The sequence below is a fragment of the Pungitius pungitius genome, chromosome 9 (genome assembly GCF_949316345.1).
Source record: "Pungitius pungitius chromosome 9, fPunPun2.1, whole genome shotgun sequence".
Taxonomy (NCBI): Eukaryota; Metazoa; Chordata; class Actinopteri; order Perciformes; family Gasterosteidae; genus Pungitius; species Pungitius pungitius.
In genome coordinates this window covers 2027960-2042946 of record NC_084908.1, presented here as the reverse complement: position 1 = coordinate 2042946, position 14987 = coordinate 2027960, and the positions used below count along the sequence as shown (strand labels likewise).

The 14987-nt window shown below is 46.6% G+C and overlaps 1 protein-coding gene across 4 annotated transcripts in view; it reads right to left on the bottom strand.

Moving 5' to 3' along the window:
* LOC119217551 (nucleosome-remodeling factor subunit BPTF-like) overlaps nucleotides 1-14987 on the bottom strand; it is a 33453-nt gene that overhangs the window by 13611 nt on the left and 4855 nt on the right. For 3 of the 4 annotated variants that reach the window (XM_037471280.2, XM_037471281.2, XM_037471282.2), the window contains exons 3-19: nucleotides 12321-12372; nucleotides 12007-12175; nucleotides 10601-10819; nucleotides 9829-10026; nucleotides 8780-8965; nucleotides 8429-8574; nucleotides 8052-8228; nucleotides 7728-7909; nucleotides 7391-7522; nucleotides 6752-6881; nucleotides 5891-6026; nucleotides 5256-5519; nucleotides 3019-5050; nucleotides 1618-1742; nucleotides 1030-1158; nucleotides 791-941; nucleotides 163-202 (exon numbers count right to left, since the gene is read on the bottom strand). In XM_037471280.2, coding sequence (XP_037327177.2) covers nucleotides 163-202; nucleotides 791-941; nucleotides 1030-1158; nucleotides 1618-1742; nucleotides 3019-5050; nucleotides 5256-5519; nucleotides 5891-6026; nucleotides 6752-6881; nucleotides 7391-7522; nucleotides 7728-7909; nucleotides 8052-8228; nucleotides 8429-8574; nucleotides 8780-8965; nucleotides 9829-10026; nucleotides 10601-10819; nucleotides 12007-12175; nucleotides 12321-12372 — 4468 coding nt within the window. The remainder of the gene's footprint in view (nucleotides 1-162; nucleotides 203-790; nucleotides 942-1029; nucleotides 1159-1617; nucleotides 1743-3018; nucleotides 5051-5255; nucleotides 5520-5890; nucleotides 6027-6751; nucleotides 6882-7390; nucleotides 7523-7727; nucleotides 7910-8051; nucleotides 8229-8428; nucleotides 8575-8779; nucleotides 8966-9828; nucleotides 10027-10600; nucleotides 10820-12006; nucleotides 12176-12320; nucleotides 12373-14987) is intronic. The other variant, XM_037471283.2, reaches the window with a different exon arrangement.

Sequence of the window (14987 nt, the reverse complement as noted above, 5' to 3'; positions counted from 1 at the left end):
ATGACAGGCATACGAAAGAAATGCCAACAAGTAGAATATCAGGCGGCCGAGAGGTAAGATAGAAGCCTCAGTTGAGTTGTTAAAAGTTTCTCTTAAAAGGGTGTGTGCCTTTGAAGGAATTGAACATTTAGTGGAAAGACAATTATACTAAAGCACACTCACCTTGGCCTGCTCTGCCGCCTGAGCTTTCTCTTTCTCCACCCTGTAAAACAAATTAATAAAAAAAACAAAAAAAAAAGTTAAAGTGAAAGAATGTGAAGGGGACAAAGCGCGCTCACTTTCAGGTTCATAGTTGTATTTTGGGTTTCAACAACAGCTAAAAAAACAACAACATGATTTTTCTCATACGGTCTGCCGTAAAACATTTTATCGCCCGTCTCTTTCCATCCTCTCAAAGATACGGCGCACCTTTGTCTGGGGACATTCCAATTGGGGGGGGGGGGGGGGGGGGTATTCTAATGAGACTGCATGTGGCTGGAAAGTAAATGGTTAATGGTCTTTTACTTGCAGAGTGCTTTTGTAGGCCTCCAAGCACTCAAAGAGCTTTAACACTACACCCATTCACACACACTGATGGCAGGGGCGAGCATGCACGGTACCACCTGCCCACCGGGACCAACAATCACACACTGTAGACATAGCTTCTACTTGGGAATACACATTTGCATTGACTAGCCGAGGTGGGGGATCGATCCGGTCGAACTGATCAGCATCCTGAATAATATCGGCCTCTCCAGCGTGACGCGCTTTTAAATGTCGGCGTGGCACGTCTGACCCTCGACCCGCTGACCTTTCTGAGAAGGCTCGGATCTCCCAGAGGTCCAGCTCCTCCTCAGCCACCCAGCTCTCAATCACCACTGGGCCCGTCTGCTTTGCCGGCTCGGGCTTCTTGGGGCGCAGAGCACTGGAGCGCAGGCCCTTCCTCTGTGGGGTGTGGGTTTCTGGAATGCCGATGGAGCAATAACAGATCAGAGTTTTAGAAATCATGTTTTCTTTTTTATCTATGTATTGAAAAACGGTGCCTCTTACCTTTGGGAGTCTCAGGCAGTCCCAGGGGGCAGATGATTTTGCGGATGCAGTACTCCGAGCGAATGCCGTGGGATCCCACGTCGCGACGCTTGATGATCTCTGTGGTGGTGATTTCAGTCTCCGAAGTCTCTGTAGCAATGAGTGGGAACAGGGTCGTCACGGAGACGTGGAGGAGAGCCCGAGAAGATGGAGGAGAAACCCTCCGACAGACGCCCACATGAGACTAAGGCCTGTGTTTTTGATCATGTAGGAACGGTCATATTCCATTAGATCGTGTACCTCTGTCAAAAGGGTAATACCTTATTTGTTTTGAATTAATTGCACACTTTAATAGATTTCAGTTTATTACCTTTGTTTAAACTTTTTTTTTTACTCCTTGGCTGGCCACAGTACTACAGTACTAATACTCCAGCTAAATCAATCAACAGCGGTAGGAATAAGAGTTGAAATACAGTTGAATATTCATTCAGGAAATCAGATCGGGGCCCTTTTTCATCTTACCAAGATACGCAAACACATACATACAAACACACAGAAGAGGGTGAGGATGGTGGGGCGGTGGACAGGGGGGGGGGAGCGAGGTCCTACCTGTCCGTATGGTGCCGACAGCAGCGGACGGTTTGACGGCCATGTCGTCCCATCTCAGACAGGCCCACAGTAGCCTCAGCATCAGGCTCACGCCAGCCAAAGACTTCACTGTTTGCAGGCGATACCTGCGACACAACCATGGGTTCAAGTACTTTAGTCACAGCTGTGCACCTGCACATAGCAACCACAAACTGCTGCACTGAAAGAAACACCTGGAAAATGGAAAGGGTGTGATGTGTAAAAGTTGACTTTTAAACAATTAATAGCGTTTCTTTGCCTGCCCCCCGCCCTGTATACAATTCATTAGTGCCCAGGGAATGGCCACAAGTGTGACAGAAAACACATTGGAGCATGATCATGGGTCAGGAACAGGATGACAGAGGTTTTTGGTGGAGTTGCTAGCCCACATGGACTGTTTTGATAGAAGATCAAATGGCTGACATGTTTAATAAATGATGTATATAATATACATTACAGTACAATACATTTTGGGTGTAACATTAGAAACATTCTTTCCGTGCATCGCTATGGCCACGATTGCAGTTATGAAACAGAACGTGGCACTAAAACATCTCCACAAGGCTGTGTCTGGGTTTGCTAGAAAATATCCCAGGGTTGCAGCGCTGGCTCACTGCACAAAATGAACAGCCTGACACTTGTCCGCCTGATGATTCATGACTGCTTCAGATCTCTGAGGTCCGGTTAAAAGAACCCGTGTGACACCAGGCTCAGAGCCACAACATCCTGCAGGGCCAAAGCCACAAAATGCAGACAGGGAGGGAGACAACAAATCAACAGGACAGGGCTCTTTGACTACACCAGGCGGCCTGAACACTAGCAGCCTTCTCCCAACGTACATTCTGAGCTGCTAAAAACGTGTTTAATTATAAGTGTAATAATTATTAGTTAGCATTTTTTTAAACCAAAGTGAAAATATACATGAGGAGAATCCTGCTCATTTAGTTTGTACCACAGCCATATATTTAAGAAAAACCACTCTTCTTGACAAAAACATGACTGAAAAGAACTCCAGGTGCACATTCTCGTTTAGACTTTTAAAAAGAAAAACAAAAGAGGGGTGTCCTCTGAGTTTTTTTCCTAAATATTTTACGTAAGATTTATAAAATAAGAGAATTGTTGAATTTCTCTTAATTAAACGTGAATTTTCAGTACAGATTTTTGGGGAGGCAGTGCACATCATGTCTGACTGTCTCTTTATTTGAGCTTATATTTCTGTTTTGGAAAGTTGGATTCGGCGTCTATGTTAATCATTGGTTTCCCGTTGCGTCTGCCTCTACCCCCTCCGACACACCAAGTGACGCACGTTCGCTATCGGACTGAATACTGCAGCAGTCGCCCTTCGACGAGATGCCCTGGTTAACAAAGCTTCAGCGTGCTTACCTCCAGGTGATGCCAAACGTGGGCCTCGGCGAAGGATAAGGCCAGATGTCCAGCGCAGGCTTCGAGTTGTAGCTGAAGATGGACACCTCGCGGAATCCGCCTCTCCTCGCCAGCACCTTCAGGTCGTCGTGGGGCAGGACGAAAATACTCTTGCGGTTGCTCTTGGTGACGAACTTGCGGTACGAAGGAAGCGCCGTGTCCGAGCGGGTCTTCTTGGTGCGGGAGAACTTGAGGAGGCGGACGCGGCCCTTCGTCGCCTCGAGGCTCACGGCGACCGACGCCGAGAAGTCCCTCGTGGACTTACTGACGCAGGCCGAGAGCGCCGTCTTCTCTTCCCGCGTCACCGTCTCGCCCTGGCTGTCCTCCGACTGAGCGTCGGGCCCGGGGGAACAGATCTTGGTCACGGTGGTTTTGGTCATGGTGGTCAGCGTGGACACCGCGCTGTTCTCCGTCAGCGACGCCTCGGCCTCGGCGACCCCTCCAGATGCGCTCCGCGGCGCTTTGGCCGTCTTCGTCTGCGTGGAAACTACAGTTGTGGTGGTTGTGGAGGTGGTGGTCACTTGGGTGACGATGGTCTTGGCCGCTTCTGTCGCCCCGGTGTTGCCGTTCTCCTCGTCGCTCAGGCTGCAGTCTTCCGCTGGAGGTACGGGAGACGGGGACATCCGGATGATCTTGAGCACAGGAGTGGGTTTCGTCTCTGCCGGCTGCAGACTGCGCTGCGGGGCGCTTTGACTATTCGCTCCGAGGGCTTCCACGTTGTTCTCCAGCCTCCTCATCTTCAGTGGGGGTTTGTAATCCTGGTCTGACATGGTTGTGTGGCTCTTCAGCTCTACCTTAGAAGCCAGGCCCGGTGGCTCGTCCCCGACCTCGCTACGGTCACTGGGAGGGGCCAAATCTCCGTTCACCAAAGGCTTCAGCTGTGGGCCGTCCTTGACGACCGGCCCTCGCTCTTCCAGTTTACCGATGCGGTTCGCCGTGGGTTGTGGACCACTGGGAAGCACACCGTTATTTGAGCTCATCACAGAATTACTCGACAAGCCATCGTTGCCGTTGACCTGAGGGAGAGCAGAAACTGGCTCGGCAGTGCCGTTGGCTTCGGGTCTACCTCGTCCAGCACCGTGCACATTTTCTCGGTTCTCCTGTTGCGCCGTGCCGTTCTCCTCTGTACATGAATGCAATGAACTCACGTGTTCTGGGTTTTGCTGGATACCTTTAGAAGGAGATGTGCTTCGACTGCTTATCTGGTTAAGCAGACACGATGTTCTCAGAGAGTCTGATGTCAAGTCGGGTACCTCAGACCCTGTATTTTCAACATGTGCAGCCGTGGTAACATTTGATGATACACTGGCTGTTTGTGGCTCTAAAGAGCTATGAACCCCCCCTGCTGCTGCAACAGGCAATGTGACACCCGCTTGCCCTGAACAGTCTCTTTTGCTCTGATCAGTTTCGTTTGACCCCATAGTCCTTTCCACCAAGTCTGCCTCCAATACCTGAGGTATGGAGGCAGTTTGGTTTTGTGTTGCCGCGCTGCAACTGTCTTTGTTAGTGGAGTCTGGAACGGGAGAAGGAAGAGGAGAGGCAGCCTCATCTGCAGTTTTAGAGAGTTCAGGCTCAATCTCCCCTTTGACTTCACCTCCGCCGAGTTTTTCTGCCGACGGAGTGTGTGTGGAAGATTTCTCCTCCACTTTCACAGCTTTGCCCAGCGCCAGCTGTGCCTGGGCAAGAGTTCCGGGCTTGAGTGGGGGCCGCGGCCGGACGGGAGTGCTCGCGGCAGGGTTTAAAATGGCCGAAACTGGCGCGAGGGTCTGACATTTGGGGGCAGACACCTGCTGCCTCTGCCTCTCCTCAATGACGTGCTGCTTCACTCGTCGCTCCAGCAGGATGTCCAGCTTGGAGGACTTGACCTTCTTCTTGTAGGCGACGCGGGTGAGGAAGCCTTGGCTGACATCCACTACGTCGTAGTTAAAGGGTCGTGTAGGGCTCCCCGTGGGCTCCTCCTTCACGGAGGCATTTGCTTGCTGAAGACTCGGCCCTGGAGAAAACATTGAGTCGGATTTGAATCTCCATTCGTACACAATTCTCTTTAAAATCGCTGTCAATCAAGTTGAAAGCGCTCGGAAAGGCCACACAATGCTAAACTGTCATTGTAATAGCGGTTTAGTTGATGAAGCACAACTATTGAGCCACGTGCAATTGATTACTGTGTGCTTAGACACCAAGTGGCCCGCTGTACTTACTTTGCATTTCCTCTGTTCGGGAGTCAGTGGGGTCCACCTCCATCTCTGCAGGCTTTTCATCCACCTCTTCTTTCTTTTCCTCTTCCATCTTCTCGTTAGACTCTTCAACAGACATCGGAGGATCCGGTGCAGACTTGGAGAGGCTAGAGAGGTCTTGATCTTTTGCCTCACCGCTTGGCATGGCAGCTTGCTGAGCTCCTGGTGCAGCCACACTGTGATGTCGACTTAAATCCAACAGGGTACATTTCTTGCCAAGTTTGGCATCTTTTGGGGACAAAATGACTGAATTACAAAACAACATCTCTATCACATTAATAACATGTTTTTGACAATGCAGTTAATCTGCTGCTTTGCAGAACAAATAGTTGGTAGCAGCTTAAAGGGTAAACGGATAAACAAGAACATAAATTATAAGTATGAATGATCAAGAATTTAAAACTATTTATGAGCTCTGTGAACCAACTCAATGGCATCCACAGAACCATCAATAGACATGCCTAATTTACAGAATAAAAGACTAAAACAAAAGACCCAAAAACACAAGATTTCTAAAAGAGAGACTAATTCACTCTTACAGTTACAGAGACAATGATAAATTATGTCAAATGATACAAAACCCCAAAAAGTCTCCAGACCTTCCAGTTCTTTGCGGTAGTTCGCGTTGGTGTTGCCGGGCAGCCGGGGGACAAACCGCTGCACGTAGGTCTTACTGATCCAACTCCAGCCGCCATAGCCCGTAACGCGATACTCCTCTCCCTTCTGCTTCCACACCTTCAAATAAGGCCACAAAATACAAGAGGAATGAGTAAAAAAAACAAAAAAAAAACTGAGAGATAAAGAAAGAAAAAGAGATGCCAGATTAAAACAGAGAAAAGTGAATTACGTAAGGCAGGAAAAAAAGGGGAGCGCAAAGGCATAAGGAGAGATTCAAAGTTCAGAGGTGATTCACTAAATTATCACTAATTGCTGCTGGAAATGATTTGCATCGTAACTCAACTGGCTGCATCAAAGAGCCCTCGATGGTCGCTCACACAACATACACCGCGTTATTCCCCAAAACAACGCCTCAGTTTTCCTGGCAGCAAGTTCTAAATCTTCAAGTAGACCAGACGGAAATAGTTTTGCTGTTATCCCAGGTTTCGTGTTGAGTTTGCAGACAACAAAAGTAGAATATTTATTGTGGGCGGTATCTCATCAAATCAACGTTCAAGATTTTGCTTTTCGATGCTCATTTACGGGATTTTTGTGCACAACCATGGTTGTAATGACAAGTAAACGTGACTGTGGCCACTAGTAAGCACAAATGCACAGTGATGGTACATGAATCCGATATATTTAGTATGTAAACATAACAGTCTTGGGTTCAAACCCATCCAAATGCTGGGTCCTTTCTGTGTGGAGTTTGCATGTTAGCCCATGCAGAGAGTAGGTTCATTGCTGGGATCGACTCCCGCACCCCCGCAACCTTCTAAAAGATGAATAAGATGACAACCTACCTGATGCTTGATGGGAAACGTGTACTTGACCCAGGTGGCCTGTTGCATTGTCTCCTCATCTTCCAGCTTCTTCTCCCGCTTCTTCACTTTCTCCTTCTCCTCGCGCTCCATGGAAGTCATGCGATTTAACCTGAAAACATTTGAGAGAATAAAGCTCAGTAACATTGATGTTCACCATTGATTCTACTTCCACAGCATCCCTTCAGCGGTTTGGAAACATATCGCATACGAAAATAAGCATTTCATTTTTTGCGGGAGTAAACAACTGGAAAGCCGGGAAAAAATAACTAAAGCACTGATAAGATATTAACAGTTTCACACGTACACAAAAACCTTGAGAAATCCTGGACAATCGGGGCTTTAAAAAGGGCGTTGCGGTGTTAAAGCAGTAGTAGATGCAGAGGTGGGTGGCAGTCTAAATATTATGCCTCACAGCTAAAGTGGGCCTTTTGATCCGATCTGCTGAACTGACCACACAACCCAAGTGTACATGGTGAACGCAGTTATCTCATTTTTAAATACTGACATCTTTCATTTCAAATCAAAGGGTAGAAGGGTAATATTTAGTTAATGTGCGTTTGATAAATTAGCACATAACAAAAGCACAGATTTATTGTACATACAGCCACGCTGTACTACCTGGTATGGCCCAGTGAGTCCTTCCAGAGAGGCAGCATGGCCACAGGTTTGATGGCACACTCCAGGATGGCCAGAGCCAGTGCAAACTCTCTGGCTTTACTGCACATCTGAACAGCTTTGATCCAATTGGTCCTACAAAACAGGCAAAGAAACATTAAAAAGCAAACACTTTTGGAGTGCTTTAATTCTGACCTTTGCACATGCATAAATAAGTGGATTTAATAAAAAGGGCACCAACGGCAACAAGACTGACAACTTAATGAGCATTTAGTGTGTTTATAATTGTAATAAATGAATCATAATTTGTTTCCCATCTCACAGTAGACCGTGCCAGTACCTGTGTGAGGCCCAGTTAGGGTGCATGAACGGCGAAGGAACGTTGTTCTCCAGCTGGATGATGGTGATTCTCAGTGTGGAGATGGTCAGCAGCTTGGAGCCATGGATAGACCCGTTCCACTTAAACTCCCCTGCTGGTGTCATGCAGAACTTGTGGGAGAGGTGCCGCCTCTTGTCGTGGTCCTGATAAAAACAAAAATCCATGTGACTTTGATGTCTTTATAATAAAGAGGGAAACCCTTGCAAAGATGTGGAGAAACCTATAACCCCAGACCGGGGGTACATCTAAACAGTAGCAAAAACAACAGGTTTTGGTTTCACTTGCCTCTCTGTGCTGGTGTTTGTTGAGGGCCACAGTGTTGGAACTGTACTGGTTATGATAGACACGGTATTTTCCCTCCTGGCCGAGCTTGAAGTATTGGCTGTGAGTCCCCTTCATCATCATCTCTTTGGCCCGTGTTGTCACACGAGTGACGTCACCTTGTGCATTTACTACTAGTACCTGTACAGGCCGGGGAACAGGAGTCATTCAGACTTATGAAAAAGTCTATTCTATTCGCTGTATGAAATGAGCATCCTCAAATTGCTTTAATGGGTAACACGTTAGTTAGGGACAAGGTTTAGAACATTGTCAGCTTTGTGTTTGGCACTATGCAGTTTTTAAAATGTTATCCTCGAAAAGAATTAAGATGCTCTTCTCACCTCTTTGAAACCCTTGTTGGCCACCTGTTGGTTCTTCATCTGGCTGAGCTTACTGTCCGGGTTCCTGAGCCGGGTCACCATGCGAGTGGCAGCAGACTTCCTGCAGCCGAGACCCGCCTCGCCGTTAGTGGAGTCTTTGCCATCTCCTGGAAACCCAATGTGAGAAAAGGCCATTTCTTCGCTTAAAGTCTATTTAAAAGGGTGTATGATGTGCCATGAACCACTGAATGCGAGAACATAAGTAAGAACCAGTGGTTGCGTAACAAATGTAACAGTCTGAATACTTATTGAAAACTCTCATGGAAGATGTTCGTCTTGGTGTACAGACTTAAGTTGTGTTTTGTTTCACACCTGTTTCATCGAGGCTGGCCATGGATGACTGGGAGGATTTGTCGGCCAGGTCTGGAGGTTCAGGTCCTTGGGGAGCGACCCGGGCTGCCGTGCTGCTGTCACTGTTCTCCTCGCTGCTCTGGGGTGGCTGGTTCAGGCTGGGGATGCCATCACCACAGACAGGGACAGAGTCCGACGGAGTGTTTTCTGTCACATAGATAGAGAATCCAAAAGAGTTAGACCGTTACATAAGCAAGATCAGCTTGGCTAGGTTGTGTGTCGTTCTTCATCCGGGTTTGCATGAGTGCTTCGGCTGACATCACTGTTCTAGAATAAGCAGTGAAGGAGGAAAAAGCAGAAACTTTAGTCCTAATGAACTTAGAGACTTTCTTGTGACAGTTCTGCAATAGGTGATGCCATAGCTCCCTCTACTGATAAGTCACAAGTAATACATGAAGCAAATAACCAGCACATTATGGAGGGACTCCAAGGGGCAACCAGTCCAGGCATGGCTCCATCAAGACTCACGCGACTAGACTGAATGTGACAGTGAATAGAGAAGCGCTGTAATTATCAAGGATGAGTATGTGCTTCTTTTTTTTAAAGCCACTACCAAAACAGAGGGATTTAATCGGAAGTATACAAGCAAGCAGCTGAGGAAAACCTTATTCATGAGGATTATTCAGGCCAGGCAATGGCAACGCGGTCCCCAGTGGACCGAGGTTCTAGTCATGCGGAGTGCGGTGACAATGCCTTCTGATTGCATATCCATCGATGCAATCAGCATTACTGCTCTTTAGAGAAACAGAGCACATGGATTTAGGAGTTCGGGAGGCGTTCCGGGGCGGACTCTAGGTCTCAAGGAATAAACATTGGACAATTGAACACAAAAGCCAGCAGATGGAATGAGAGCCACATGCAAAGAAACGGGCTGAGAAATGGCCAGCGGGAAGCCCAAAGCAACAAGTCACTGCAATGGCAATCATTCCGCTCCAGACGCACCAAAGCCAATCTCCTCAGAAGCAAAAGCTCAACGAGGGCAACTTCCCCCGTGAAATGTCCTTGAATACCTTCGGTGTGGTTAGAGACCTTCGCATGGGAACATCCCGCTATCAGAAGAGCCGAGTTCTTTGGAGCCTCGGCGGCCTGGCCATAGCCCGCGGCGGTGGGGAGGGTTTGTGCCGGAGCAGAGCCTGCCGTAAGTGTAGGTCCGTCTGAGATGCTACTGCCACTACTGCCACCTTGGCCAGTGGGCGGAGCTTCAACAGCTACAGGTGAACAGCGGCAACGTTGTGAGTGTTGTGGACATTATGGTATTGTGCATACAAAACGTGGAGACAGTGAAGAGAAGCAGCGATGATTGGGTGTGACGAAAGGAGGAGGCGGAGACCAAAAAATCCTCTTTCAACAATTGAAAGTAACCCCCCCCCCCCATTTTGACACTTTTGGCAGAGCTACTTTATACTACCTTTAGCTTTTTAAGATGAAATCGATGCAGTTGAAGAAAAAAAGCTCACTTATTGCACTGCATAATACATATCCGGCAAAGCAAATATATAAATTAAACTTTGTGTTCTGTGCGTGCCAAACTTGTCACTTGTCTTGAAAAAGAAGACAGCGTTTCTAATCGGTTCTAGAGCCAAATAACCACGTGACCCGTTCTCAATATCAGGTAATTTCCCCATAGTGATGATGTACTTTAAAAAATAAATAAATGAAATGCCGAGTACCGAGACCCAGTGAAACAGATTTCCAGAAGCTACTGTTTTTATGCTAGCATTAGCATTGTTTTGGACTACAGAGTTGTCAGAATACTTTGCGAAGGAGCAACATCACAAATACCTTCACCATCCTTCTTCTCCTCTGTGGCCTCTCCTTTAGTCTCCCCCTCCTCTGTCACATGTTTGATCTGGTCCTCCTGTTGTCCCCCGTCCCTCATCTTGGCCTCTTCGTCTTCCTTCTCCTTCTCCATCCGCGCTTTCTGCGCCTCCTCAGCAGCCCGTCTCTTCACCTCCTCCAGCTCCTCCTCCTTCTTAGCCCGCAACCGATCCAGGATCTCCTCTGGATGACAGAAGCAAACGGACGGAGGAAAGTAGATGGAGAGTGATTATCACAAAATCGTAAATCGAGGGTGTGATGAAGAACAAAGCAAGGATGAAAGTAGATAAAAATAATTATTTGGAATCTTGTAACATTTGTTTGGTGGAAACTAAAACGAAGAAAAGAAAATAAGTTGTTATCTAACAATGATGGGAAGACCACCAAGCACACAATTAAAGACATAGTCAATTGAGGAGATAGGAGTTAAGAAGAAAAGATTTTCTGTATTTGTTGTTTATTTTCATGATAATTCAAATAGAACGTAGCATGTTCCAATGAGGTGCATTAGGTAGGGAAAGTAACAGATTAACCCAAGATTCTCCTCGTTCACATTTCAGATGGTAGCACCAACAGACTGTTTACAGTACTCAAATTAAATGGCTTCATGTACAAACTTTTAAATGGGTAAATTCTTGTGGATGTTTCCCAGCAGTAATTAACATGCTGTAAAACAACAACAACGTGTGGCCAAAGAGTTTCATGCTATGATTACTGAGGTGAGAACATGTGTCGCAGCAGTGAAAGTCACTCTGAGATAAAAAAAACGATGGGTCCATGATAAACAGCAAGACTGTAAAGTCCTTCAGCAGAGAATGACTCATCCGTCGCACCGTTTATGATTCAACAAAAAGCCTCCATCTGCACTGTGCAGGACGGCATAAAGGAAGCTGGAAGACATTGGATACAAACAGACACGCGGTGACACCAGTCGACTGTTGGGCTCTCTCCTGAGCCGCGTGCCATCAATCCAGTGTGCTACGTTATGCATCCTAGCGCTTAGAAAGAAATGTGAAGCATTTTCAAGGACACAGCAGGCCAAAAATCCCCCCCACCTAAGCACAGATTTTGTCTGAAGCGAGGAACAGAGAAGCGACTAAAGGGGAGCTTGAGTGCAGGACATTGGTCAAACTGGGACCAGGGTAAGGTTACATAATAGCTGGGTTCATTCCTGCAGGCCCGGCTATCTATGACTGGAAGTCATTCATAAGCATCGGGGGGGTGGGGGGGGGGGTAAGACGGAGGCAGAAAAGGAAGAAAAGAGATTCTTCTACTACTCCATGATCACACTCCGCTCCACAAAGCATCCCAGATCTTCTGAGAATAAGTTCATGTTTTATAAACCCGAGAAGAGGTGAAGTATGTCTTACCGTTAGCGGCAGTGAGGAAACACTTATTGCTGCCGCGGGCCTTGTTGGTCAGGTCCTCGGTGATGTCCATGTGTGCGTGCACCTCGTCCCTTATCTCCTCAAGCGCTGCATACAGGTCGCCCTCCCAGTACTCCTTATCCAAACAGTTGATGAGCTCGGCCAGCTGGACCTACGAAGTGCGACACAAGATTGGTTCACAGGGGATGCATTTTGTTGATCGGGAGGAGGAGAACTAAAGAGGACTCGGAACTAAAGAAAAGTCAGTCTTTCTAAACAAAGGGATTCAGTGAGAGACAAGGACATGTGGAGTGTACCTTGGTGCTGTAGTACCAGATGGCTTTGTCCTCCTGGTCGCCATCCTCCTCGCTGTGGGGAGAGACCGGAGGGGCAGCATTAGTGTAACATTTGTTAAGGGACGTAAGTTTCGGCGTTATCATACACGCACAGAGATGGCTGCAGTCTTACAGGTCTCTTGGCAACAATTTTCCATTCACAAATTTATTTATTTTAAGAGCCTTTCTAATTACATTTTTTATATGTGTGGACAATCTTTGGCTGTCTATGGTGTTGAAGAGAATTATTGATTCATTCTTAAGCTGTTTGTTGCATTTAGAAGATTAGATAATATACAAAGAATACATTTTTACTATGTTTTTCTTCTTTTTTTATGCACTCCCCTGCAGCAAGCGCTTGCTTTATACTTCTAAATCATCTTGTATGCCTTTAGGTTGTAGAAAGTCCTCTTTATAGATGGATGTTACTTAGAATGGAGTGTTTTCCACAAAATACTTTCCAAAATAGGGTGCAATGATGAAGGGGCAGAAAAGAGGAAAAGAGCCTTGGAGCTACAGTTTAATTACAATAGCAGAAATCACCAGTCAGTCATTGGTAAAATAAACTGGAAGCTGAGCATCAAAATGTGTGCACGTGTAAACAGTAACAAGGGCCTCTAAAGGGTCAGGTTAGCATGTCGGATCACTGGATCGCAGATTATCTGATCGGCATATTACGGATTTACAGTCACAGGGTCAAAGACTTCAGAGGGTCCAACGAAAAACTGCTGCCCAAAAACAAGTTACAAGCTCTTTTGTGGTTCAATGATGACCCAGGGTCACTTCCGTTTCTCTGAACAGCAAAAAATATTTATAAATCAAACTCGGTTGGTTACAGCCGTGGTTTCGCCAAAGCCACATAAACCAGGTTATGACCACGACTTTGAGGGTTGAGAGTTAAAACAGAGACCAGAGGCCGTGTCCTCCTGCATGACAATCCACATTCATAGAAAAAATTCCCATTCCTATTCATTCGGCTCTTATGGTCATATACACTCACCGGCCACTTTATTAGGTACCCCATGCTAGTAACGGGTTGGACCCCCTTTTGCCTTCAGAACTGCCTCAATTCTTCGTGGCATAGATTCAACAAGGTGCTGGAAGCATTCCTCAGGGAGTTTGGACCATATTGACATGATGGCATCACACAGTTGCCGCAGATTTGTCGGCTGCACATCCATGATGCGAATCTCCCGTTCCACCACATCCCAAAGATGCTCTATTGGATTGAGATCTGGTGATTGTGGAGGCCATTTGAGTACAGCGAACTCATTGTCATGTTCAAGAAACCAGTCTGAGATGATTCCAGCTTTATGACATGGCGCATTATCCTGCTGAAAGTAGCCATCAGAAGTTGGGTACATTGTGGTCATAAAGGGATGGACATGGTCAGCAACAGTACTCAGGTAGGCTGTGGCGTTGCAACGATGCTCAATTGGTACCAAGGGGCCCAAAGAGTGCCAAGAAAATATTCCCCACACCATGACACCACCACCACCAGCCTGAACCGTTGATACAAGGCAGGATGGATCCATGCTTTCATGTTGTAGACGCCAAATTCTGACCCTACCATCCGAATGTCGCAGCAGAAATCGAGACTCATCAGACCAGGCAAAGTTTTTCCAATCTTCTATTGTCCAATTTTGATGAGCTTGTGCAAATTGTAGCCTCAGTTTCCTGTTCTTAGCTGAAAGGAGTGGCACCCGGTGTGGTCTTCTGCTGCTGTAGCCCATCTGCCTCAAAGTTCGACGTACTGTGCGTTCAGAGATGCTCTTATGCCCACCTTGGTTGTAACGGGTGGTTTTTTGAGTCACTGTTGCCCTTCTATCAGCTCGAACCAGTCTGGCCATTCTCCTCTGACCTCTGGCATCAACAAGGCATTTCCGCCCACAGAACTGCCGCTCACTGGATGTTTTTTCTTTTTCGGACCATTCTCTGTAAACCCTAGAGATGGTTGTGCGTGAAAATCCCAGTAGATTAGCAGTTTCTGAAATACTCAGACCAGCCCTTCTGGCACCAACAATCATGCCACGTTCAAAGTCACTCAAATCACCTTTCTTCCCCATACTGATGCTCGGTTTGAACTGCAGGAGATTGTCTTGACAATGTCTACATGCCTAAATGCACTGAGTTGCCGCCATGTGATTGGCTGCTTAGAAATTAAGTGTTAACGAGCAGTTGGACAGGTGTACCTAATAAAGTGGCCGGTGAGTGTATATTGTGTGTGTATGATGTGTAATGTGTATCACAGGTCCAAGAGAAATCTCTTCAAATTAAAAGTGATGCTGAACCAGAGACAAGTGCCTAAAGTAGGTGTCGGCGACTTTAGTCCCACCAAAATTATTTAACATGTTGCGCCCACAGATGAATAAGAATGTGGGAACAATAACATTAAATTTAGATAACTGCTAAATTGCATGTGGTCATAATTCAATTCCACTGATCATAAACAAACATAAAAAAGTGCCTGTAAATGATTTGAACAGTAAGAATTTCAATTATCTGTGAAAAGATGTACTGTATGAACTGTACTGGTTGGAACCCAGCCTACGCAAGGCACAGCACAAAAATATATATTTTTAAGATTTACTGTTTAGCACAACATTTGACAGCCTTTATCGCTGCATGGTCACAGTAGAGGCCGTGTAA